At 39.2% G+C, this 26,860-nt stretch overlaps 1 protein-coding gene across 4 annotated transcripts in view; it reads left to right on the forward strand.

Moving 5' to 3' along the window:
• Nucleotides 1-5,198: 5,198 nt before the first annotated feature.
• The window catches only part of DCP1A (decapping mRNA 1A), a 70,067-nt gene continuing 48,405 nt past the window's right edge, over nucleotides 5,199-26,860 (forward strand). For all 4 annotated transcript variants that reach the window (XM_057554646.1, XM_028164672.2, XM_057554644.1 and 1 more), the window contains exons 1-3: nucleotides 5,199-5,358; nucleotides 8,212-8,252; nucleotides 10,515-10,642. In XM_057554646.1, the coding sequence (XP_057410629.1) occupies nucleotides 5,224-5,358; nucleotides 8,212-8,252; nucleotides 10,515-10,642 (304 nt within the window). In that variant the 5' untranslated portion in view covers nucleotides 5,199-5,223. The remainder of the gene's footprint in view (nucleotides 5,359-8,211; nucleotides 8,253-10,514; nucleotides 10,643-26,860) is intronic.

Raw genomic sequence — 26,860 nt, forward strand, 5'->3', positions numbered from 1 at the left:
TGGACACCAAGGGGGGAAAGCAGGGGGGAGGTGGTGGTGGGATGAACTGGGAAATTGGGATTGACATGTATACACTAATATGTATAAAATTGGTAACTAATAAGAACCTGCTGTATAAAAAATAATAAATAAAATAAAGTACAAACCAAAAATAAATAAATAAATAAAATACAGAGGCCTGAGGCCTTTCTGGAGAAACTGAAGGGAAGAACTACCATCCTAATCATCTGGCAAGGACGAGGTAAGGAGTTTTATAGTAACTCCACAACCTTTTGGATATCAATCATGTAAAATAAATATCAACAGTGAAACAGCAGCATAAGGAAAACAAGTTTCACTCATGTGTATCTAGTGTAATTTAAGAGTGTGCATGGCAGAATAGTAGCAAGATACATGATCTACCTGGAAACCAAGGCTAGAAGATGCTAATTCCAACTCAGCAAATGAATCATTATATGACCTTGGGAAAATTAGTTAGCTTGCTTTCTCTGCCTACAAAGGTAAACAGTAATAAGCAGATACTTTCATTTATTTTTTAAATTATTTACTTATTTATTTATTTGGCTGCACCAGGTCTTAGTTGTGGCATGCGGGATCTAGTTCCCTGACCAGGAATTGAACCTGGGCCCCCTGCATTGGGAATGTGGAGTCTTAACCACTGGACCACCAGGGAAGTCCCTAAGCAGATAGTTTTAGAATAAATCTTTAAAATCTGAGAAAGAGGACTTCCCTGGTGGCTCAGTGGTTAAGAATCCGCCTGCCAATGCAGGGGACAAGGGTTCGATTCCTGGTCTGGGAAGATCCCACATGCTGCGGAGCAACTAAGCCCGTGTGCCACAACTACTGAGCCTGTGTGCCACAACTACTGAAGCCCACGTGCCTAGAAGCCCATGCTCTGCAACAAGAGAAGCCACCGCAATGAGAAGCCCACGCACTGCAACGAAGAGTAGCTCCCACTTGCCTCAACTAGAGAAAGCCCACACACAGCAATGAAGACCCAACGCAACCAAAAAATAAATAAATAAATAAATTTTAAAAATTAAAAATTAAAAAAAATCTGAGAAAGAAGGGGAGAGGGAGGAGAGAAAGAGAGAGGAGCCAGAGATGGAGAGAAAATGGACAGGGAGAAAGTTGCAAGAGTGAAAAGATGCTGAATTCTGAGCTATACTAAAAGCGATAAGCATAGAGCCTAAGAAACAAAATATATTAATAATACAAGTAAATCAATCATGATTATTTGTTTATACTTATGACAAACAAATGTTTTGTTGGCTGTAGAGCTGAAACAACCATCCATTCTCTCAGGTTTATGTGGTAGATAGAAATCATCTTAACATTCCATTTAATCCAACAAATACTTATTAAGCCTGGCCTCTGTGTCAAAATGTGATAGTAAACAAGACAGACATGGTTCCTGCTTCACTAAGCTGATGAGACAGACAAAACATAAGTGAATATAATAACTACAACTCACAGATAAGTGCTATGAAGAAAGTGAGGAAATGAGCCGTTATTATATCACGGGGATATCAGAGACAAGAATGTTCCAGAAAGGGAGAACAACAAGTGCAAAGGCCCTGAGACTAGATTCATTTAGCACTTGTCAGTCAGTGGGCTGGGATGGAAAATTTGAAAGAGCAATTCACAGAAAATGGAGATGGAAAGAAGGCAAGAGACCAGGCCCAGCAATGTCTCCTCCTAGGCCATGGCAAGGACTTGGGATTTGACATTGGAGAAATGGGAAGTCTGGGACTGACAAAGCTACACAGCTGGTAGATGTATTTTAGTGCCCTTTATCTTAGAGCCCATGATTTGATTTTATTTTTTTTTAATGAAAGGTTTATTCAGGGAGATACACACTCCATAAACAGAATGTGGGCCATCTCAGAAGGTGAGAGGCCCCAAAACATGGGGTGGTTACTTTTTATAGGCTGGGTAATTTCATAGGCTAATGAGTGGGAGGATTATTCCAACAATTTTGGGAAAGGGGCAGAGATTTCTAGGAACTGGGCCACAGCCCACTTATTGGCCTTTTATGGTTAGCCTCGGAACTGCCATGGCTCCTGTGGGTGTGTCATTTAGCTTGCTGATGTATTACAATGAGGGTATATTGAGGCCCAAGGTCTAGTGGAAATCAACTTGTCCACCATCGTGGACCTAGAGCCCATGGTTTTAAATGGCAAGTTTTATTTTTTACCACAAAACCACTCAGAGTGGGAGAGACATGGGTTGGACTGATTGGGTTTTAGGTTTTCATATTTTAAATTATTTTTATTAAAAAACTGTCATTCATGGAACACAACGCAAATGTTACCAAAGGTTTTCCAGTGCAGAGTAAGACTCCTTCCCACCTCTGATCACATGATCCCAGCCACCCACCTCCCCACCCCTCCCACAAGTCTCTTCCATGGCCTTAAGGGAGTTGGGTCTTAAGACAACATTCATTCACCAGTATTTATTGAGAGTCTACTCTTTGCTGGGGTTGTGTTAGGTACTGGAGACCTGATAGACTGAGATGGAATCTCTGACCTCTCAAAGTCTATTGTCTAAAACAGTGGTCCCCAACCTTTTTGGCACCAGGGACCAGTTTCATGGAAGACAATTTTTCCACGGATGGGGTGGGGGGTGGGGAATGGTTCAGAGCAATGAAGAGCGATGGGGAGTGGCAGACAAAGCTTCGCTTGCTAGCCCGCCGCTGACCTCCTGCTGTGCGGCCTGGTTCCTATCAGGCCTCGGACCACTACAGGTCCGAGGCCTGGCGGTTGGGGACCCCTGGTCTAAAAGACACGGGAAAGGTCTTAAGGTTTGATTCACAAATATAAGGTAAAGTCAGGCCTCAAAGTAAATGAGAAAGATTTTCAGTTCCAAAATACTCACATTCTCTTTAATGTATCTTAAGAGCTGTATAGGGCATCAAAGTCAACATTAACATGTTTGGGGCCATGCAAACATGCATTTTGAAGCAATTTTCTATTCTGAATATGAAAACTCCCTAAAATAACTTGGTGTTCTTCACTAGTCTAGCCCTGTTCAATCAAAAATAAATATTTAATAAATAAAAAAATAAATGTCCTAGATTATTTCAGGAAATCTACATACGAAAAAAACGAATGAATAAGGCACAAGAATGTAATGTACAGCATGGTAACTACAGGTAATGATACTGTATTGTGTATTTGAAAGTAGTTAAGAGAGTGGATCTTGAACATTGTCATCATGAGAAAAAAAAATGTGTAACTATGTGTGGTGATGGATGTTAACTGGACTATTGTGGTGATCGTTTTACAATATATACAAATATCAAATCATTATGTTGCACACCTGAAAATAATATAATGTTATATGTCACTATACCTCAATTAAAAAATAAAAATTAAAAAAACCTAAATTCTGTTTCAGGTGTGCCTTTGAATTCTGTACCAAGGGAATGTATTACTTATTCAAAAAATACAATTAAAAAAATTAGGGTACAGATTGTTTAAATGTTCCCTTGAAAGTAGGTGGGGGGGGGGAGGGATAGTCAGGGAGTTTGGGATTGACATGTACACACTGCCATATTTAAAATGGATAACCAACAAGGACCTACTGTAGAGCACAGGGAACTCCGTTCAATATTCTGTAACAACCTAAATGGGAAAAGAATTTGAAAAAGAATAGATACAGATGTATGTATACCTGAATCACTTTGTTGTACACCTGAAACTAACACAAAATTGTTAATCAACTATACTCCAATATAAAATAAAAAGTTAAAAAAAAAAAGTAGGTATAGAGGATGTAGGGCTCTGCCTCCACTATGAAGAAAGGCAGCCATAGTGTGGATAAAAGGACCCTGGGGTAGCAGGCAGTAGTCCCTGGATTCTAATACCAGATCCCCCGACTAGTGTGCAACAACTAGCCAGTGATTTCTCCACCCAGCTTCAATTAAATCAACCATCAAATGAGGATGAACACATTTCTACCATTAGACTGTGAGATGAAAGGAAGCCCTTGCCTTTCTTCTCTGATGAATTCCTACTCATCCCTGAAACATTAATTCAAACATCATCTCCTCCATGAAGCCTTCCTATACTTTCCTGACCAGATCAAGTTAATGGCTCCATCCTCTGGGTTTCAAGTGAAAGGTTTCTAGCATTGCCCCTACTTCTTTCAGTTTCTCCCAGAGCTAGAAAGTTGTCTTTGAAGTTTCCAGGGGGCTACCCTTTCACAATTAGGAGTTCAATAAATACTTGCTTAATGAACGGTAAATGAATTATACATGTTTCCTTGTCTGCATTTGTATACGTAACGTGATTCTGCAAAGAATGTAAGACATGAAGTATCTTTCCATTAACAAATGGCCTTGGGATGTAAAATCATCAACAATACAACTACTATCCTTTTTTTTTTTTTTTCTGTCAAAAATTTTCAATTCCATTGGGGTATCTTTTCTGTAAGAAAATGTTTTTTAACAAGTCGGCGGTGAGGCAGAGCTCCTTATACCTTCCAAGCCTTGTTTTCCTCTTTAGCTAGTACCTGGCTCTTTAAAATGCTCAACAGATGTTTGCTAAAAGAATGAGTTATCGTTTTAAAGCTTTAAACGATCCAAGACAAACTCAAGCCTTCACGGGCTCTTTCCAAGACAGGATAGAAATATTTTCGTGGGATTCAGACGAGGAAAATAAGTAAACGTGGATAATCAGACACTCCTGTATAGTTACAGGCGGGTTAGTTTGGCTTTTTTCAAAATTTTCCTTCATAAAAACACCAAGAGATCCGAGATCTGGGGTAATTTTCGGGGATCCCTCCCTCCTTCCTCTCCGCTTTTCTGTGCTTTCTAAACTGCCCGTGGAGCACTGCCTTGCCACAGCGAGGTTTCCATTCTGCTGCCCCGGGAGCCTAGTCCGGCAGGAACGCTGAGAAAGCTCCCGAGCAGCCTTGATCCGGGCGCCGGGACCTTTCAGCCAGCGGAAAAGAAGCACCTGAGTCCCGGCCTGCCAGCTCGGCCACGCGGCAGCACACGCCACCCCGGACGGTCTGTCCACTGGGACCTGACGACACTGGAACCCGACGCCCCGGGCGTGGGCGCAGCGGAGCATAATAGCTGACGTACCGCCTCGCCGCGAGGCCCGGCGGAGAGGAGGAAGTTGAGGGCGCTGACGCAGCTGGGGGAACTTTGGCTCGATGGTACCTTCCTGTCCGCGACTCCGCCCCCGCCAGAGGGGCTAGGCTCCGGAATTCAAGATGGAGTCGCTGAGTCGAGCTGGGCAAGAGATGAGCCTAGCGGCCTTGAAGCAACACGACCCCTACATCACCAGCATCGCAGACCTCACGGGCCAGGTCGCACTGTACACCTTCTGCCCCAAGGCCAACCAGTGGGTGAGTGCAGCCAGGCCGCTGAAGTCGCCCGCCCGGCCGCCGCCTCTTAAAGGGGCCGCGCGGACCGTCCTGGGTGGGGGCCGATGAGGGAGGCCAGGGCGGCAGGGGCGAGGCCAGGGACTGGAGAAGAGTCCGGCTGGCTCCTGAGGGGTGTCGGCGGAGCCGAGGATTGGGCGAGAGGAGCGAGAGAAGTAGGTCCAAACATCCGGGGGGAAAGCTGATAGAGGGGAGGGTTGGAAGAGGATCAGTCCCATGGGGTCCGGTTCGAGGATGTGGGCGACTTGCCTTTTTTGCAGGTGTGTTAGAGGATATGAGACCGGTGGAGTCATAAAGATGCCTGAAAGATTGTGTTTGAAGCTTTGAGGGTTATTAGATAAAGTATATATACATAATCTATAAAATAAACACTCCTTCTCTCCCCCCAATAGACACATAAATAAGAGCTCCCTTCTCAGAGGTCATTTGGATTTAGAGCTTGAAATCCAGTTAGTTTCAATTCTTGGAAGAGAGGGGTTGGGGATAAGTCCCGCATTTATCGAACTACACTGTATTTCCAGAGTTTGGAAAAGATTTCAAGGCACTTAGGAAAATGACTTCCATGTTAATTGGATTACCTTGAAACCTGTGGAAAAGAGACACTGTGTCTGTTTCAGCTATGCTGCTGGTGATGTCACCTCTGAATGCTCCCATCAGACTAAGTACTTTTTGTCTTTTTGCACGGGAGAGGATCCGAAAAGTTGCATTCAGTTTGTTCACTGACTTGTTAGCCCGTTTGAAGCTTCGTCCGTTGTTTAAATAACATAATTAGGGAATTTCCTGGCGGTCCAGTGGTTAGGACTCTGCACTTCCACTGCAGGGTCCCCAGGTTCGATCCCTGGTCGGGGAACTAAGATCTCACAAGCCGCGCAAGCGGCCAAATAAATAAAGATAACAATTTCCCTTTTAAAAAAAATTGAACCTTCTTGATTAACTCATTCAGCTATATAGGCTTTACTTAGAAAATAATCCGTAAATGTTTGTTGGATCGAATTAATGATTGACGTTCACGTTTCAGTAAGAATTGAAATCTTTATACTAACAAAACTGAAAGATTCTTATCGTAGTATGTCCTTTACAACATAGTGCAGATACATAGGTTATATTTAATTAGTAATTTTGTGAAAAATCATTTGGCATTTATAAACAGTTAATTCAGATAAAGAGAGTTTTCAAAGTCATCTTGCTTTACTTTATCTTCTTTCCTTCACCTCCTGGAAGAGAAGGAGGTATGGGAAGCTAAAGAGAACAAAATTATAGATTTTTTTTTAAGTGTGGCTGTTTTAGACATTGCTTTAGTTTGAATCATTCTGAATCATTTTTCATTTCTTGCTCTACGTATAAATTTTTGTAATGTGGATTGCAGACAAATGGTGAAGATCTGGGGCATGGACTTATTATTAACAGGCTTTTATTTCTAGTTTGTCACAGACTTCCAATATTTTGGAATTTTAATTGTGGTGTTCTCCTTTAAATATGAAATACAAGCTATAATAACCTGAACTGAAAAATAAGCTGCCATTATTCATTTGGGTCATGGCACATGGAGCATAACCAAAGTCTCTTCTCTCATTGTTATTTTACAGTGAGTTGTAACTTTGCACAGTGGTTTATTTGGGCAAGTTTTCTTTCATTGTGAAACAGTTGATTACCAATTTCTTGTACTAATAAAGTTTGAAAGGCAAGAAAAAGCCTCTGAATTTTTAGTAAGGAAAAGTTTCATTATGATGTTTAAGCTAGGGCAATACTCCTGGAAGAAATCAAGATGGTAAATACTTTTTAAAATTATTTTTTCATCCCAGCAAATTCAATTTTATATGACTAACATTTAAGTTTACTAAGTTTGTTGATTATATTAAACCATTTAGGTCCTATCTGGGCTGTGAACTGTAGACTAATGTTGTTTTTTTTTGCTTTTTTAAAAACATTGTAATGGTGTTTAAAACCTAAATATGCTCTTGTCACAGCAAATGAAAGATGATGAGTTGTACTTGCTTTTTTTTTTTTTTTTTTTTAATATTTATTTGTTTATTTGGTTGTGCCGGGTCTTAACTGCGGCATGCATGTGGGATCTAGTTCCCTGACCAGGGATCGAACCCAGGCCCCCTGCACTGGGAGCGCAGAGTCTTATCCACTGCGCCATCAGGGAAGTCCTGAGTTGTACTTTCTTAATCAAAACATTTACTTTAAGCTAAAAAAAAAGTTTTTAATTATTTGTAAGACCTATAAGAATTACACTAAGACAGAGTATAGTTTCAATATTCATGATTCTTCAACACAGTTTTAAAAATAACAAACTAATTGTGTTTGACAGTAACTCTTAACTAAATTTGCTACAAAATTTGCTACTCATAAAACTATACCCCCAGTGATGAAACAAAGTGTCCTATAAGAAAATTGCTTTTTTTTTTTCCCGCCTACTAACTTTGATAAACTTTAAAGGTGAAGAAATTGCTGTATACAGGACCTTGGCTTTAAAATTAAGAAATTTGGGTAAAACATTTTAGTTTTAAAAAGTGAAAGCTAATTCTAGAATTTTTCTCCTTTAAATTTTAAAAAAGGAAAGGGAAATTACTGCAGATACAGGTGTGTTGCTGGATAGAACATTGCATATCAGTTAATATGCATCAATAGAATAGAAAGAATACAAAAGAAACTGGTAACAGTAGTCTGTGGAGAAGACCTCCTTGACCTGTTCAAAGTGATTAATTTTAAAATAAATAAGTTGATCTTAAACATGAAGTATTTCTTCTCCATTGGGACTACTTGGGGTTAGATTATGGGGAAAAAAACTAATTGTCTCATTGTCTGTTATAGGAGAAGACTGATATAGAAGGGACCTTATTTGTATATCGAAGGTAAGCTTTTTAAAAAAAATTTTTTTTTAATTTTTTTTTTTTTTTTTAATTTGATGGTGAACGGTGTCATACGGAGTGATTCAACCCTATTGTATATTTGTCTTTGGAACCTTCCTGCTTGACCCTTCAAGTATTCATCCATCCCTTGCTGTGAGATCCTTACCAAGTAATGTCCTTTCTTTGACACTTCCTGTGATTCAGAATCAAACAGAACTAGAATTTATTTAGGAACCTAGCAAAATGGAAAACATTTTCTAGTAATGAATGAGTCTAAAGCAGTTACCTTTCTCCCTCCCCCCATATTAAGAAAAATAGAATACATTGAGAAAAATAGTTGAGAAAAAGAGAATACATGGACTAGCTGTTGTGTGATTACTAAACAAAAAGTTATCTTCTAAGACTCTGTTTCTGTCCCCTTTCCAGCTACCCCCAAAAGTTTTGGATTGTGTCAGTGTCTGTAGTAATATGTATTTTTAGTTTGAGAGTCTTTTAGAAAGCCTAGATTATTCATAATTGCACATTTTTTATTTTTAACTTTTCTGAGAATTATCATCTTAAAACATGATTTAAAAAAAAACATGATTGGTTTGTAAATGCAACTTGTGTTTTGTTCGGCAACTTTCTTGGCCTAAAGGCAACTGACAGGGTATGTTAGTCATTGGAGTTCCTTGTTTTCCTGGATCCCTCTTAGGTCTTGCTCTGACTGGGGTAGGTTCCTTCCCTTGGTTTCTAAAGCTTAGGGAACTCAGCAGGAGTTATTACTGATACCTGGTTCTTTTCCTGTGTGTGTGTATTGTGAGTTATCTTTTATGGATTGCCTTTCTCCATTTCTCCACTAATGGTTATTAACAAGAATTTGTCAAATATTCTTCTAAATTTTGCTGTACAACTTTGAGATCTTGTCTAAAAATACTGATCTTTTTCTTCCTTTAAATGTAAATGCTTTGATGTTACTTTTTATTTTTTGACATTTTGTTTGCTGTTATTCATCTTTCTCCTTTAAAAAAAAAAAAGCCTTTACCCTTCACCTACTTCATTAGTCTTCATTACCAATATAAATATCTAGAAGCTCTTCAACTGTTGTTAGAATGTTCGTACTTGGAAAGTGGCTTGCTGGCCTTATTGTTACAGTAGAGTACAGATCCACCGGTTATAGAAGATGAAATTTAGTTTAGTGAGCGACTTGATTTAATGAAATTTATGGAGGCTTACACAGTATTGATTCTAATAAAAGGAGACCAGAGAAACTCTATTTGGGAAATGTGAGAACATTTTATATACTTTGGATAAATATATACCAGGATGTCAGAATGTCAATTTGGAGAGACCTTAGTATAAAAGAAGCCTGGATTTGGAATCAGAAAACCTAAAGGACTCAGCGAAACAAGTGTATACAGAGAAACAAGTGAGAAACCGTAAAGTGTTGTATACAAGTGAGAAATATCTAAAGGATCGTATGCTGAATCACCCTGATATGAGAACCAAGGGTGTTTCTTATTGTAGGATTCAAAGCATTGTCTATGTAACTCAGGTTTTTCCATAGTTCTCACATTTGATGTAAGAAAAATCATTGTAATGGTGGGCAATAATTATTACCAATCCTGCAACATATTTAAAATAAATTATATTTTTATGAGCATATGTTTATTAAACATATACTATATGTCTGTCTTGGGACATATCTAAAAAAATGACAACCCTATTTGCATGGAACTTACAGTTTAGTGGAGAAGGACAATAAATACAAAAAATGATAAGTGGTGTGGAAAAAGAGAGAGGAGGAATAGAGGTATTGAGTTTGGGAGCATTAAAAAGGGTAGTTCTCTAGTAGGCCTCAGTGAGAACAGGACAATTTACCAAAGGCTTGTGGGAAATGGGATAACTAGATTCTGGGCCAGTGGCCCAGGCAGAGGTCTTTAGGTGGAAACATACCTGTAGGAAGAATGGCAAGGAGCCCAGTGTGGCTGGAGCAGGAGGAACAAGGGAAGAGGCATAGGAGATGAAGTCAAGGGGGCGCACATCACCTAAGGCCTTGGTGGCCTTAGATAGGACCTTGGTCTTTTCTCTGAGGGACCGAGAAAGCTTCTGAGAGGAGGAGGGGTATGATCTGACTTAGATTTTTTTGTTTATAGTTTGAAGTGCTAATAATATTATATAATGCAATATTGTATTCGTTCTTTAAAATGGAAATAAAGAGGTAGATAACATTTCTGCAAATTGAACAGTGACTACAGATTTTTTTTTTCTTCTATTAAATCTAAGGTCAGCTTCACCTTACCATGGTTTTACCATTGTGAATCGACTGAATATGCACAATCTAGTTGAACCAGTGAATAAAGACTTGGAATTTCAGCTCCATGAACCATTTCTTCTATATAGAAATGCAAGCTGTGAGTATCTATCTGTTAATTACAGTGCATATGTTTGCAGTTAAAATTGAGTGACTTTAGTTTCTGTCAGCACATTATTCTTGGAAATTAAAGGTACAATAAAAAATATGGTCTATACTCTTGTGGTTATAAATGAGTCTCTTAGTAAGATCAAAGCTTTTAAATTGGGCTTCTAAAATTGAAACACTCTTTTGTATACAGTAACTTATTACGTTATTTTAGTTAACTATACTGTTCCATATAATAGCATTACATTATATTCCTATTGTTTGTTCTATGAAAATAAGTTTCACCCTTTGTTCTTGTTGTAACATGTATTAATGGCTGCCCATGCCCCTGAGCAACAGAACTTAGTTTAAGAGACACAGGACAGATACTGATATTTCTGTCCACAAAGAAAGTACTATCTTTGCCCTGATTGTAGTATTTTTCGATCTGTTTATTTAGTTGAGTATCTGTCGGGTATAAGTGCTGGGCCAAGAGCTATTGTACTTTAATGTTAATAATATAATAACCTCTGGGGTAGGCAGGCAGTTAAATGAGCTGAGACTCTGAGGTGAGTGGCGGCTATTCAGGTGAAGAGTGAGGACTGTAACCCTTTTTTCTGCTTCCTAGTCCAGGGTCCTTTCAGGCATTTTATAGACTCTAAAAATGGTTGGGTGTGGTCAGCAAAGCTAGAGTGGCCCTTTCAAGAAGGAAAGCACTAAAAAGTATACCTGGTTCCTGTACTTCAGCATGGCTATTGAAGGTATGAGTGTTTGAGGACAGAAGACAGGCAATTTGTTTGGCATTGATGGTAGGGATATCAAAACGTTACGGTGGTAAGGTGATTGTGCTGTAACCATCATCTAAGGAGATTGCTGGAGATAACTGCTCCTTAAGTAAAAGTTTGCATTTCACTTGACTGGGAGGTAACTGGTATTGGGGGAATGTCTTCAGTATAAAATGTAAAAAACTACTAGAAATTATGCATCTTTTCATTCCCTGAATGAGAAATGGCAAGGTCTGTGTTGAAGCTAGAAACCCCAAATTCTTCTCTGTAGCTCACTTTTAAGCGAAATAAAATCTGTCTCTTGACTTTTCAGTAAACTATTTGTCCAGATAATTACCTCTCTTAGATGGTTTGAATGGATTTATTTAAACTAATGTTACAGTAGAATTACTTCAAATAGCTGTTTTCTTTATGCTGACCATTCTGTTAAAGGGAAAATTCTGCAAAGTAACACAGATCCAATTTTTTTTTAAGGAAAATTGGTTTAATTCTGCTTTTTATTACCTGAAAATTTAATCTAGCTATTGCCTCTAAGAAAAGTTTGATTAGTAGTCAGTAGGGGAAATTATCAGAGGACCATGGACTTGATTACCATTTAGCATAAGCCTGAAGTGAATCTCATTATATTTCTTTAACAAGTAAAGTTTCCTATGAAGTTGAAAGTGCAAGATGACACAAATATAAGTGAACCATGATTAACCAAAACCTTTTTTAAATTAATTTTTATTGGAGTATAGTTGATTTACAGTGTTGTGTTGAAAAAACAAAATTTAATCGGAGCCTAAAATATCTGGAAATATTTGTATAGTCCATGTGTGGAAGAAATGAAAGCAAATTGTAAAAAAAACAAGCTAATGTTAGGTTTTATTTTGGGAAAATCTAGTAAATTTCTCATGTGTTACTTGGGATCAATAGTATAACTTTAACCGCACTATAGTGTCATAGATTGATTTGCTGTAATGATAAGACCTTAAATGGTCAGGAGTGTTTTTTATATTAATTAGAATATTCTTGAGGGAAAAAGTAAACTACTGCTTTTTATCTTAGAAAGGTTTTCAACAAGAGGTTGAAACAAAGGTTTCCTTAGTTAAACAGAAGACTCACTTAACCAGGTCATACCCTTCCTCCGTTAATTGAGGCACTGAATCATCTCAAGGGCCTTACAGTTTCTGATATTGCTAATTAGAAATTCAAGAGCACATCAGTTTGCTTTCAGACCAGAGAAAAGCCTGAAAAGGTCAAGCACAATACGGTGGATATATTAGAAACAGTCCAGAGGAGGAGCTTGGGGAAAGTATTTAAAGGAATAGCTGTATCGGGGAGAAGTGACAAGGCAGCATAAAGTGATTCTGGGAGTGTTAAAGGCCTCTCTTGAGTATATGTTTTGTCTACCTAGTCTTAAAAGTAAAAAGTAGTCTTGTCAGGTCAGCAAGCTATTGAGTTGTTTAGGGATTGTTCTTTAAATAAAAAGTTAATTAGTGTCTGATTGTGTATACAGGTAATTGTACATGATTCTGTAGCTGCTCTTCTGTTGTTTTCTTTTGGAAAATACCCCCAAGACACCTGACCCATTTTACTCAAGTTACACCCTCAGATCTAGCCTCTTCCACTTAAATCAGTTTTTAGAGTTGAGAGAATATTGAGCTATAACTTTTTCCAGTTCTAAATTGTTTGTTTTGCTTTATATTATTTTTTTTTAGTGGTTTTTTTTTTGTTTGTTTGTTTTGGCCGTTTTGTGCGGCTTGTGGGATCTTAGTTCCCCGACCAGGGATTGAATCCCAGCCCACAGCAGTGAAAGCGCGGAGTCCTAACCACTGGACCACCAGGAAACTCACTAGTTTTTCTTTATACATTCCCCACCCACCCCAGCTTCACCACCCCAAGAGAAAAGTAAAGTCTTACAGAGGAAATGCTTATGCCCTCCAGAAGCTTAGCTTTGGTGATTCTCTTGAACCTTTTGGAAGCAGTATATTTTTGTATACTGTGCAAGGACTTTGGGCAGCCACAAGACCCAATGAGGGTTGTGGAGACTGCAGATTCTGTAGTTATTAAGCAAAAATGATGTTCCCAGCACCTTATTTCTGATTCCCGACTTACAGATGCGGAAACAAGAGTCCCAGAGAAGTTAAGAAATTTGCTCAAGAGTCACAAAGGTTATAAGTGACAGGCAGAAGTCAAATCTAGGTCTCTTGAGCTTCAAAACCAATGTTCTTTCTACTCTGCTACAACAATAAAATTACTTCATCAATCCACATTCTAGAGCAGTGCTGTCCAACAGAACTCTATGATGATGGAAAGAGTCTATATGGGCACTGTCTCATATAGCAATCGCCAGCCAGCCACATGTGACTGTTGAGCACTTGAAATGTGGCTGGTGTGGCCAAGAAAAAAATTTTTTTTAAGTTTATTTAATTTAATCAATTAGCATGTAAATAGCCGTACGAGACTAGTGGCTACCATATCGGACAGCAGAGGCCTAAAGCATGGATCCATGCAGAAACACACCCTTTTGTTGTGCCATACCTGAACCGAACAAGCACTTGGGAAGCTTTCGGTTAGATTTTTATGCCTCTCATTTAGTAATTCCTTTTTAAAATTTACAAGTGATTTCTAGATACAAAGGCTGCAGAAGATATCCCTGAGGGTGGCTTTGCCATGGTAACACTCTTCTGCGTGGAATTTAGTTTGCAGACAAGAATTCTATTCTAGGCTTTGCCATTTTACCAACTGTAACCTTGGATAAATCACTTAAACCACTGATCTGACCTGCTTATCTTAAGAGAGCATCATATATGTAAAGGTTTTTTGTCAGGCACTTACAAATATAAAATATTATAGACTATGTCTCCATCTTGGACTTAAGCCAAATGATCTTATTAGTGGAAGAGTCATAAAGACTTTATTATCCAGGTTCTCTTATAACCTAGGCCCATAGTGTGCTTCTTTCCATCCCTTCTGATTAGCACCATGACAGGCTGGGAACTCTGTTTACCTTTACAAATATTACATTCAAATGTTGTAAGGGCAATTACTAGACAGCCTGAGGTATGATAAGTTGAAAATATATATATATGTTAAAGATGAGAAATCTTAGAGGCTACAAATTTTTTAAAACTCTGATCAGTGGGTCATGGTGTGCTGGAACACACAGCCCCCTCCTGGCTAAAATTTTATAGGATAATGTAATGCTGTTTTAATCTGTGGACACATCTCCCTTAAAAACATTTATGATAGTTTTCATTTTATCTGTGATTAGTTGAAAAATCATAATTCTTTTGCTCTGTAAACATATGCATTACTACCAATCTGCTGATCTTCTGTTTTCATTTGTGAACAGAATCCATTTTACTAACTGGATTATAAAACCATTCTTTGGGAACTCTGAATTTCGAGGACTTATGGCATAGGCACATCAAAGAAAAACTCCTGTCCAGCAATATGATGTCAGAAAATCTCCCCCCTACAAACACTTAGAAATGCTATATAAAGTATTAAATGCATAGTATAGCCTGAAAGGGAATGGGGGCATTTTAATGGGTGAGCATCAAAGTGAAAACTGAAAGCCAAAGTGGGAAGCTTGTGTGCTGACACCAGCTGCCAGCTGGTTATAGGGTTCTTGGGGATAGGGAACGCTCCTTAACATAAGGACCCCACTATAATTACATGGGATCAGGAGACAAGACCTTGACCCCTCACGAGGTGGCTCATTGGAGCTGAGATGTACATACCAACGTTCACCCAGGTGCCCTAATGAGTTATATATTAATAAATTAGAAAGATATCAGGGATATCCCCACGAACCTAGGGAGATGACAGGCAAGCTAATCTACCTCAATCTAGGCTATGAGTTGGAGGGAAACTGTCTCCCCTGAAAATTGTAACCATGAGCTCTCTCATACAGATTTGAGATTCAAGTTATATCATTCATTTGGTATAATTTCTTACCCAGGCCAAAAAATTAACGTAAAATTGATCGTCAACTGTTGAGTACTCTAGAACACCTGGCAAAAGCAAATACAAAACTTTTCTAGAGAGAAATATTCTTAATCCAGATTGCCCAGGCATCTTATTGACAAGCCTCGTGGTCCAAAATTACTATATATACAAAGAAATAATTCAGTCAGTAAAAGTTACAATAAAACAAACAGCCAACCCTTCGCAGAAACTTTGGGTAATGAAATGATCAGATAGAGACTTTAATGGATATGAGTATCCGATGTAGATTATAAAATAAAATGATAGGTAGGGCTTCCCTGGTGGCGCAGTGGTTGAGAATCTGCCTGCCAATGCAGGGGACACGGGTTCGAGCCCTGGTCTGGGAAGATCCCACATGCCGCGGAGCAACTAGGCCCGTGAGCCACAACTACTGAGCCTGCGCGTCTGGAGCCTGTGCTCCGCAACAAGAGAGGCCGCGATAGTGAGAGGCCCACGCACAGCGATGAAGAGTGGCCCCCACTTGCCACAACTAGAGAAAGCCCTCGCACAGAAATGAAGACCCAACGCAACCAAAAATAAATAATAAATAAATAAACAAATAAATAAATATATTTTAAAAAAAATGATAGGTACATTTGAAAAATAACCAAGTAAAACTTCTAGAAATTAAAATTTTAGTTATCGAAATAAACTCTCTACCTGGACTCAACAGTTAATTTATAACAACTGAAAAGAGAATTGGGGAACTGGAAGAGACATCTGAGAAAATTATCCAGGATGCATTCCAGAAAGGGAAAAAATGGAAAATTTGACAGAGAGGATAGGATTGGAAAGTCTTAGAAAGTTTAACATATGACAGAGAAGAATTTCAGAATGATAAAATATAGAGAGAGGTAATATTTGAAGAGATTATGACTGAGAATTTTCCAGAATCCATGAAAGACAGAAGTCTCAGATTTAGGCAGTAAAATAAGGCCAAAAGCAAAATAAATAGAAATAAATACACACCTGGACAGATGGTAAAACATCAAAGGCAAAGACAGAAGCAACCAAGCTTGAGACTGATTATTTACAAAGAGCACCAGTTTGACAGCATATTTAATTGCAGCTACTGAATTTGAAAGACAGAGGAATAATATATGCAGAGTACTGAGGAAAAAACAAACAACAATTCAGTAATTCAAGAGAACAAAATAAAGACATTTTTCAGCAAAAACAGAACTGTTGTCTCCGCAGACCCTTGTTGTATACACTTCCAAAGCAGTACTGTCCAGTATGGTAGCCACTAGTCACATGTAGCTATTGAACACTTGAAATGTGCCTAGTACAACTGAGTTTTTAATTGTAAATAAATTCTTAATTTAGTTTAATTAATTTAATTTTACCAGTGCAGTTCTAAAGGCTATAGTTCAGAAATAAGGAAATTGAACACAGAAGTAATGAGATTTAAGCAACAACAATAATGAGCAAAAAAAAGAAGGTACATCAAAATAAGCATTGACTGTATAAAACAATAAAATGACTAGTTTGAGTAGAGGTATTAAAAAGGTGAAGCAAAAATACTAGACAGCAATAATATAAGATAAAAGCTTTCCAAACCTAAAGCATCCCAAGACTGAGGAGAGGGTAAATAAATTGATGAACAATAGACTTTTAGGTCAAGTGATTACCCAAAAGATTCAGGGTAATCACTGCAGAACAAAAAATAAGATGTCTTGATTTTAAGCCAGTATAAATCAAGATAGGAAAAACGTAAACAGAAACCATGGGAAATAGCCCAGTTATAGTAAAATGGCATAAATAAAGCAGTATTTAGAACAAATGTTAAGTGAACTGTACTCGCCAGTTAAAAGAGATTCTGAGATTGGATAAAGATACAGAATTTGCCAAAAATGCTGTTTTCAAAAAACTTAAAACTCAAAAACCAGGAAAGTTTGAAAGTAAAGGGATAGATTGATATATATTAGGTAACTATTAACCAAACAAGGCTGATGTAACTATGTAAATCACATATGATAGATTCCAAGGTAAGAAACATCATCAGGAATAAAGTTACCACATAATGACAAAAGGAGTAAATAACCTGCAAGATAAAACAATTCCAAACTGGTATTACCTTGTATTAATATTTGTCAAAATTACATATCAAATGTTTAAAATCCATAATTATAATGGGAGAGTTAAACAGGCCACCTCAGTAATTGACAGATAAGGCAGATAATTTAGTAAGGTTATGGGATATTTAAACAACACAGTTAGGCTTGATCTAATGGACATATAAAGAACCCTGCTTCTAGCAGTTCAAGAATTTGCATTTTTTCAAGTCTGTATAGAATTTTATAAAAAATACCATATGTAGGCTACCCAGGCACAGAAGTTATAGAGGAAAAAAGAAATCTTTAAGTTGAAGGAAAATATAGATGAGTAGAAATTAATTGCAGAAAATAGGGGCTTCCCTGGTGGCGCAGTGGTTGAGAATCTGCCTGCCAATGCAGGGGACATGGGTTCGAGGCCTGGTCTGGGAGGATACCACATGCCGTGGAGCAACTAAGCCCGTGAGCCACAGCTACTGAGCCTGCACGTCTGGAGCCCGTGCTCCGCAACGGGAGAGGCCGCGACAGTGAGAGGCCCGTGCACCGCGATGAAGAGTGGCCCCCGCTCGCCGCAACTGGAGAAAGCCCTCGCACAGAAACGAAGACCCAACACAGCCAAAAATAAATTAATTAATTAATTTAAAAAAAAGAAAGAAAGTAGGAATTGCAATAGAACAGTAGAGCAAATCAACAAAACAAAAAACTCTCCCCTATAACTTGATTGATCCAACAACAACAACAAAAAAAGAGTAAGGAGAGGCATAATAGGCAATACTAGTAATAATATATACTATATATATATAGCAATTAAAGATAGAGAATAAAATAAGAAACCACTGCGAAGAACTTTTTAGAAATAAGAAACCACTATGAAGAACTTTCTGCCTGTAAGTTTAAAACTTGGATTATATGGACAATTTCCTGGAAAAAACACAGTGTAACAAAACTTAGGAATAAATGGACTCAATGAAATAATTGGGTCAGTAGTTTAAAATCTCTTCCATCACATCTTAAAAAATGCTGAGAAGAAAGTTCTGTCCGGTTCAGTAAATGGTACTAGAGTAGTTCTCCATATAGCAACCGGCCTCTGAAAAAGCAGCCATAGGATCTGTACATTTCTGATCTTATCTCAGGACACTTATCGCCAGTGAGGAAATTGTGCTTCTATTATCCACTATTCCTTCAAGCATTTGGTGAGCACCTGCTGCAAGCAACATACCTCACTAAGTATGTTTCTCTTAGAAGGTTCTTTTCCCCAAGATCAATGTCAGAGGTGCTTTGATTTCCACTTCTGTGGGTATCTCTCAGGGTGAACGTGGTAACCTGGAATCTGTTATTTATGTGTGTGTGTGTGTGTGTGTGTGTATGACTTAATTATGACATGCCCCAAGGCCATTTTGTAAGGTAGGTTCTGAGCAATTTTTTTAAATCCAAAATTTGGTATGTGAATCAACAAAAAAGTGAAAGCAAGCAAAACTGGTTTTTCTTTGTTACAGCTAGACAGTTTACAGGATAACCTGGTTAACTGAAAATATTAAGATAAAGGTTTGTGGTACCACTAAACTCTGTAAAATCGATTCTAGCATTTAATGATTTTCTTTTGCAAAAACTATTTATTTTGTCCTTTACTTTGTTTTTAAACAAACAAGGTGATTATTTAATTCAGATGCACATCTTAATTCATTAATGTTTATTAAGTATCTTTTGCTAAGCATTTTACCACATGGTATATCATTTTGATTAACAGTATTGTGTACTTTTAAAGAATTTTATGTATGTTTCTAGTTCTGAGATTCTGTTTTATTTTCTTAGAAAATTATAAGCAGAAGTCTTTAAATTAAATTGTGTTAGAACTTTTAGCGTCAGTACTCTGCCTTTCTGGTAAAGGTCAAGATTCTCAAAGAAATATGCTACTATATTAATCCCAGTGCTGTGCATATTTATTCCTGAAACAACCCTGTTAATTAGTGGTAAAAATTAATGATTTAAGATCTGTGATTTGAGACTTATCAGTTGCCAATTTGAATGATTAAGCTCGTTACAGTGAAAATGTGATCCACCAGAGAGATTGTGAGGGTATTTACGTGTTGTTTTTCCTGGTCATTTTTAACAGCAATACTGATTCATGAATTAGAAGGAGTATACAGTCTACATTTTCTCTTCTCACACCTAACTTTATTCTGTCCTTAGACAAGTTTGTGATGGCTGTTTTAGCCAAAAGAGAAGTGATTATCTTACTTTGTGTGCATGTTAGACTTGACATCTTTTTACTGAACGATAATCATTTTAACAAGGACAACTCCATGTTTCCTCCACCCAACACCTTAAGGCATGGATGTCCCACTGAATGCCACTTTTCATTTTAAAATGTTTTCTGTAATCCAGAAGTACTTTTGAAAAAAATCAACAAAGCTTCACTCTGTAACCAGCTTAACAGCAGATCACCATAACAAAACAATTGAATATAAAAATATTATTGCTATTTAATATTTTTAAGAACTTACCTCCAAAAACCTGTGCGAAGTACCCCTTCGTTTCCGCTTCACTTGTAACTTTTCCTTTATATCGGGCGTCAGTCTCTTGATATAGAGCATTTTTAATTAAAATTAGATCACTAGAAAAAGCAGGGAAATTCATTTCCATAGCGTTGAAAATGTAGCTGCCAAATGGAAAGTTTTAGTAGGAGAAATACTGTAGTGTGTGTGTGTGTGTTTCTTGGTCTCTGCTTGTCCTTTCTCAGTTCAAGGGCAAGACTCGGAACAGTAGAGATGCTAGGTGGCTGCTGGCATTTGGCGCAAATCTTCAGACTTAAAGCACAGTGCAGGAAATTTCCTTGCAAGAGAAGTTTACAATTTGTCAACTCAGAAAATGTGAGTTCTACCTCGAGACTGAAAGAGGAATTTATAAACAGTTTTTAAAGTTACACAGTTCATTCTTTGTGATCTTTGAATCCAGCACACTGCTTCTTACTTAGCCTGAAGAAAGGCAGGCAGTCTTCCCCCATCAGCAGCAGCTGCTGTGGTTGGTATGATTCTGCAATCAGTGAAAGAAGAAGGATCTGTGGCGCTGCATTAGTCTGGCCTTCTGAACCAAGATAAAGAGCCTTGCTGTTGCCACCTTTGTAGATTGAAGAGGTAAAAACACCATGAAAACAGTGACTTAGACTCCAAGGCTGATCTGGTGACACTGTTAGGTCAGACATATCAAAAATCTTTAATGCTTCCTGTCATAGGCCGCCACTTAGTATTCTAGTAGAGCTCCATCAGGTACCTTCTTGTTAACTTCATGAGTCTGTGAACATGTCAGAATTTCCAAAGCAGATTCTTTTCATTATGACTAATTAATTACTGGCTTCCCCCCCTGCCCAAAGTAGTGTTGTCAAGGGAAAAGCAATTTTTATCATTTTTTTTATTATAGTGTTATTTTAATTGTAAAGATTTAAAAAGTTAACCATGTATGCTCCATTTATTTCTTTTAGATAATTAATGTTTTCTCTTTCAAGAACTCAAAAAGGAAAGCAACAATTACTTATAGCTAAGTGGCAGAAACTTCTTACTTTGTGTTGTATAGGTTTTCATCTTGTGTTAATATAGGGAAGCACATTGTGGAGGTGAAAAATTGAAACAGAGTAACCACTTGTCCAGGAAGATTTGAAGCCACTCTGGAGTGGGCAGAATAAACCTCAAGACAGCCCTCTGACATTCAAAAAATTAGGGCATTTGGGCTTCCCTGGTGGCGCAGTGGTTAAGAATACACCTGCCAATGCAGGGGACACGGGTTCGAGCCCTGGTCCGGGAAGATCCCACATGCGGCGGAGCAACTAAGCCCGTGCACCACAACTACTGAGCCTGCGCTCTAGAGCCCACGAACCACAACTGCTGAGCCCACGAGCCACAACTACTGAAGCCCGTGTGCCTAGAGCCCGGGCTCCGCAACAAGAGAAACCACTGCAATGAGAAGCCCGCGCACCGCAACGAAGAGTAGCCCCTGCTCACTGCAACGAAGAGTAGCCCCTGCTGGCCGCAACTAGAGAAAGCCTGCGTTCAGCAACAGAGACTCAACACAGCCAAAAATAAATAAATAAAATAAATTTAAAAAAAAAAAATTGGGGTATTTTACACACACACATCTGGAGTTCTACCTTTTCTTCTTATGATGAAATGGCATGTATGGCCACACAGACCTGCATTCCTGCAAGCACTAACAGTCAGCAGAGCGCTGGGTAGGGCCTGCTCACCGGAGCTTCGCTGATCCCATCACACCCTGGGGTCTCTTATACCCCTTCGGCATTTGCCTTACAACCCTGGTTTGGTCTCTTAGTAAATTGGTAGAAAAACATGTAGGAGAGAAGTTAGAGAAAGGAGAGAAAAGAAATTCCCCCTTTTCTTACACCACTGTCTGACCTGTTTCCCAAACCCCTAAGTGTAGATTTTTAGAAGCCCAGGAAACAGGAACTTGGCTGCATGGAAGCCAAGGGCCATGCTTCCCACCGTTTGTTGTCCCTTATGATACATAAAAGTGATAATATGGATTTGTGTGGGACACTGGGGTGAATAGACCACTAGTGGGGGTTGGATGAATCCAACATTTTGGCACATCCATAATCACTTGCAGCTCAGGGGAAGCTCTGCCTTAGGGAGTGGCAAGTACTGTGTGGCAATAGTGGCGATAAATCCTGACAGCAGAGGTGAAACCCTAGTGTGATTCACTATTTTATTCAGGGTTGCCCATCATTAAAGAATAAAAAGTTTATAAATAAGAATCATCAGTTGTGATATTTTGGGGTTTATTTTCCTAGTCCCCCAAAACATTCAGTGGGCATTTCATGTGTCTGAATCCTATACTGAAATTACAGTGTTAAAAGGGACTGTGGAAGCAGTATTGCTGGTAAATATTTTTGGACTTGATTTAATTTAGAGAGGGGAACCAAATTTAGAAACAAACCAAAGAGTTTGCAGAATAGCATTTTTAATTTCCTGGCCTAAGTCTTTTAATCAGTGTTTACTAAATAGACATTATAATTTAAATTTTAGAAAGTGGACTCTCTCTGCCATGTTAGTGTTCAGTGGTGTTTTTTGTTTTTTTTTTTTTAAATCTTGAGGCCTGAAGTACACTTTTTTTTTTAATTTTTTATTTATTTATTTTTATTTATTTATGGCTGTGTCGGGTCTTCGTTTCTGTGCGAGGGCTTTCTCTAGTTGCGGCAAGTGGGGGCCACTCTTCATCGCGGTGCGCGGGCTTCTCATTATCACGACCTCTCGTTGCGGAGCACGGGCTTCAGACGCGCAGGCTCAGTAGTTGTGGCTCACGGGCCTAGTTGCTCCGCGGCATGTGGGATCTTCCCAGACCAGGGCTCGAACCCGCGTCCCCTGCATTGGCAGGCAGACTCCCAACCACTGCGCCACCAGGGAAGCCCTCAGTGGTGTTTTAATATGTGTGTTCTTTTGTCCAAAAAAGGTAAGCTGCTGACGTAACCCAGTTACACTTACCAGCCTTACTTATAGATTCACAGCATTTCCTCACCTGCCTGTTTGCCACCTACCACAGTCTCCGGTCGTAATCCCAGGTCCGCAGTCTTTGGCTCCACACCCCTTTTCCTGTGTGTGTGCGTTCTAGCCCCCACCCCACCTCAGAGACGTTCTCTTCTCTCTTTCCCGACCTTTTGATCCTGACATGGAGCCACCAGGCTTCTTCGTATCTTAAAGGAAATGATATGTCAAGGTATTTTCTTTTTCACTTGTCAGGGCAGGCTTATGTTTATATCATCTACTCCATTCCTAACAGTACTTTTATAATCAGAAGGGTCTTCCTCATTCTAGGGTAAATATTTTTGGTTATGTTCAAAGTACATTTTCTTGTTTTTGTTCCCCAGTCTAGGGGATCTTTGTGGGTGTCGTCTTCATAAATTTTATAATAATTTTATAACTCAATGCCAAAAAGCTTTATCAAACCCCTTTTTCTGCTTGGCACCATACTGAGAAAATCTTCAGCCTCCTCAAATCCTTTTAGAAAGTAGATCAGATCTAAATAATAAATGAATAAAAAGACAACATGCATGAGAGTGATTCCCAGCTCTGTTTTTGTGACAGTTCACAGAATCTCTAGAAGTCTCAAGGGATTTTATAAAGGCTCCAAATTAATTTGGGTTTCCTTGATCTTGTGTGTGCCATATGCCACTGCAGATGAGAAGCAAAATGAGGTATGACATCAAATCATAATTGGCTCCTGGATCTTCAAACAGGACTCTCTAGGGAAATGGACGTCTTGCCCTTCAGCTTTTTAAAATTTATCAATATTAAATAATCCAATAACTTTAATCTTTGTTGGTTGTATTTTTCATACTTTCAAAAGAAAAGGGCTGTCACTTGAAAAGCAATGGAGAGCTTCCCTGGTGGCTCATTGGTTAAGAATCCGCCTGCCGATGCAGGGGACACGGGTTCGAGCCCTGGTCTGGGAAGATCGCACATGCCACAGAGCAACTAAGCCCATGCGCCACAATTACTGAGCCTGCGCTCCAGAGCCCGCAAGCCACAACTACTGAGCCCGCATGCCTAGAGCCCGTGCTCTGCAACAAGAGAAGCCACCGCAATGAGAAGCCCGCGCACCGCAACGAAGAGTAGCCCCCGCTCACCGCAGCTAGAGAAAGCCCGCGCACAGCAACAAAGACCCAATGCAGCCAAAAATAAATAATTTTTTTTTAAGTTATGAAAAGAAAAGCAATGGAAACGTTTAATTTTTTTTTTAAGATTTATTTATTGATTGATTGATATTTTTTGGGGGGTCTTCGTTTCTGTGCTAGGGCTTTCTCTAGTTGCGGCAAGCGGGGGCCACTCTTCATCGCGGTGCGCAGGCCTCTCACTATCTTGTTGCGGAGCACAGGCTCCAGACGCGCAGGCTCAGCAGTTGTGGCTCACGGGCCTAGTTGCTCCACGGCATGTGGGATCTTCCCAGACCAGGGCTCGAACCCGTGTGCCCTGCATTAGCAGGCAGACTCTCAACCACTGCGCCACCAGGGAAGCCCGAAACGTTTAATTTTGAATATACTTTTCTGCACTTTGCTATTTTTTATGGAAGTACAACATAAAGGTATTTAAATGTCCTGTCACACCCCGTAACTCTTCAGTAACTGCATGACTTACTTGGGACAATGGTTAACAGCCATGATATGTGGCGGGTGTCCAATAACTAATTTGCTTTCATATTGAGAAAAGCCGCTTATAAAACAGGATGCCATTATTATTTACTATAGCAAAATTATACGGTATTGCCAAATCCCTAAATCCTCTGTGGTGTAATTAATCAAGATGTTTCAGCAAGCAAATTGTTGGCAAAATGTGTTGGGCCTTAGAGTGTAAGTTCTCTTGAGGGAAGAATACTTAGCTTTGGTTTAGAGACAAGGTCTTCCATGGTTTTAGCTATCTGGTGAACTTGTCTGTCTTTCCTCACCAGTGACAGTGACAGGCTCAGTGGCAGCTCCCTGGGCCTCCTTGCCAGTTGCATGCACTGAGCATTTGATATGTTGGCAGACAGAGCTGATTCTTTGATGCGTGTCTGAACCTCTACAGGTCTGCTTTTGGCAGAATCGAGTGTGACTCTTATCCTTTACCCATTAAGCTATCATTATGGCTTCCTTATCTTTATTTCTTCTGCAGCATGCCTTTGAAAGTGTTTGGCTCTTTTTTGGCCGTTTACTTGATAATGTACAAACGTGGAAAGTGTGCATCTTATTTCTAAATTACAGTGTATTTCTTCAAAGGAAAGGGGGTGGGGCTTAAGTAAAGATTTGTCAAAGTAAGTTGACAGCTCGGGTGGACTTACTTTGATTACTGATATGGAATTCTTTCTTAAGAGTTTGGTTTACAAATCCCCTGTGAAAACATACTTAAAAGCCTCTGCTTAGCCCCAGAAATACTGTGTGTTCCTCTCTGAGCCTGATGTATTGCATATCATCCTTTTTTCTCATCACTCTAAGTTGTATGGGGTGTCTATTAGAGAAATATTGGTGTCTTTTGTATTTGGCCTCTTGTATTTTGTGTGTTCTTTAGCCAAGGTCAGATGAGGCATATTTAGAGAAAGGTAGTTGTGTGTAATTGCCATATATGAAGTCTTTTCAGAACCCCAATCCAATTTACTCTATGTTGGAGCAATTCTTAGCTGCTAGGAACATAACTAAGAGCCTGCGGTAGATAATGCTTAGCAATTATCTCCTCTGTAACAAGGTTGCTTCTGTGCTTCTTCCATTGGGATGTCAAAGGTAAGTTTAATCTGTCGACTTACATCATGTAAAATATTCCAGAATTATCTGTTATTCCAGGATGTTAACTCTGTTTGAAGCATTGGTAGTGTTTTGAAGTTCTGTGAACAGAAGAGGGGCGATGAAAATGGATTCCAAACACAGGGAACTATTCACAGCAGGCTGACGGCTCAGAAAACAAAAGCAAGCCTGGGCTGCCTCATGGTAGTACGCATGGCCAGATGTGGGGTCAGAGAAACCCCCTTGTGAACAGAGTAGGGAAAAAAATATCCATGTTCATGATCTTCATTGATTAAAATGAAACCATTCACTTACTCTGTATATCAATGTTTTATCTCACTCTACAATGGCAATAAAAAAGCCAATTAAACTTTTATTTCCACTGAAAAGAAACTGTTAAAGTTGTGATTGGTCATGAAGTCTTTTATAGAATATAATGACCTTAATTCAGGGTGAAACAAAAAATTCGCCATTAAAATAGCTTTCAGTGTACACTGAAAACTATGACATTAATCAAAGAAATTGAAGAAGACACATTGGACTTCCCTGGTGGCGCAGTGGTTTAGAATCTGCCTGCCAGTACAGGGGACACAGGTTCGAGTCCTGGTCTGGGAAGATCCCACGTGCCATGGAGAAACTAAGCCCGTGTGCCACAACTACTGAGCCTACACTCTAGAGCCCGTGAGCCACAGCTGCTGAGCCCATGTGCCACAACTACTGAAGCCTGCACGCCTAGAATCCATGCTCCGTAACAAGAGAAGCCACCGCAATGAGAAGCCCACACACTGCAACAAAGAGTAGCCCCCACTCACCGCAACTAGAGAAAGCCTGCACGCAGCAACAAAGACCCAATGCAGCCAAATAAATAAATAAATAAATAAATAAATTTATTTATTAAAAAAAAAAAGAAATTGAAGAAGACACAAATAAATAAAAAGATATTCCTGGGACTTCCCTGGTGGCACAGTGGTTAAGAATCCGCCTGCCAACGCAGGGAACATGGGTTTGAGCCCTGGTCCGGGAAGATCCCACATGCTGTGGAGCAGCCAAGCCCGTGCCCCACAACTACTGAGCCTGTGCTCTAGAGCCTGCACGCCACAACTACTGAAGCCCGCACGCCACAGCTACTGAAGTCCGCACGCCTAGAGCCCATGTGCCACAAG

This window comes from Balaenoptera acutorostrata, chromosome 10, assembly GCF_949987535.1.
Source record: "Balaenoptera acutorostrata chromosome 10, mBalAcu1.1, whole genome shotgun sequence".
In the NCBI taxonomy this organism is placed as follows: Eukaryota; Metazoa; Chordata; class Mammalia; order Artiodactyla; family Balaenopteridae; genus Balaenoptera; species Balaenoptera acutorostrata.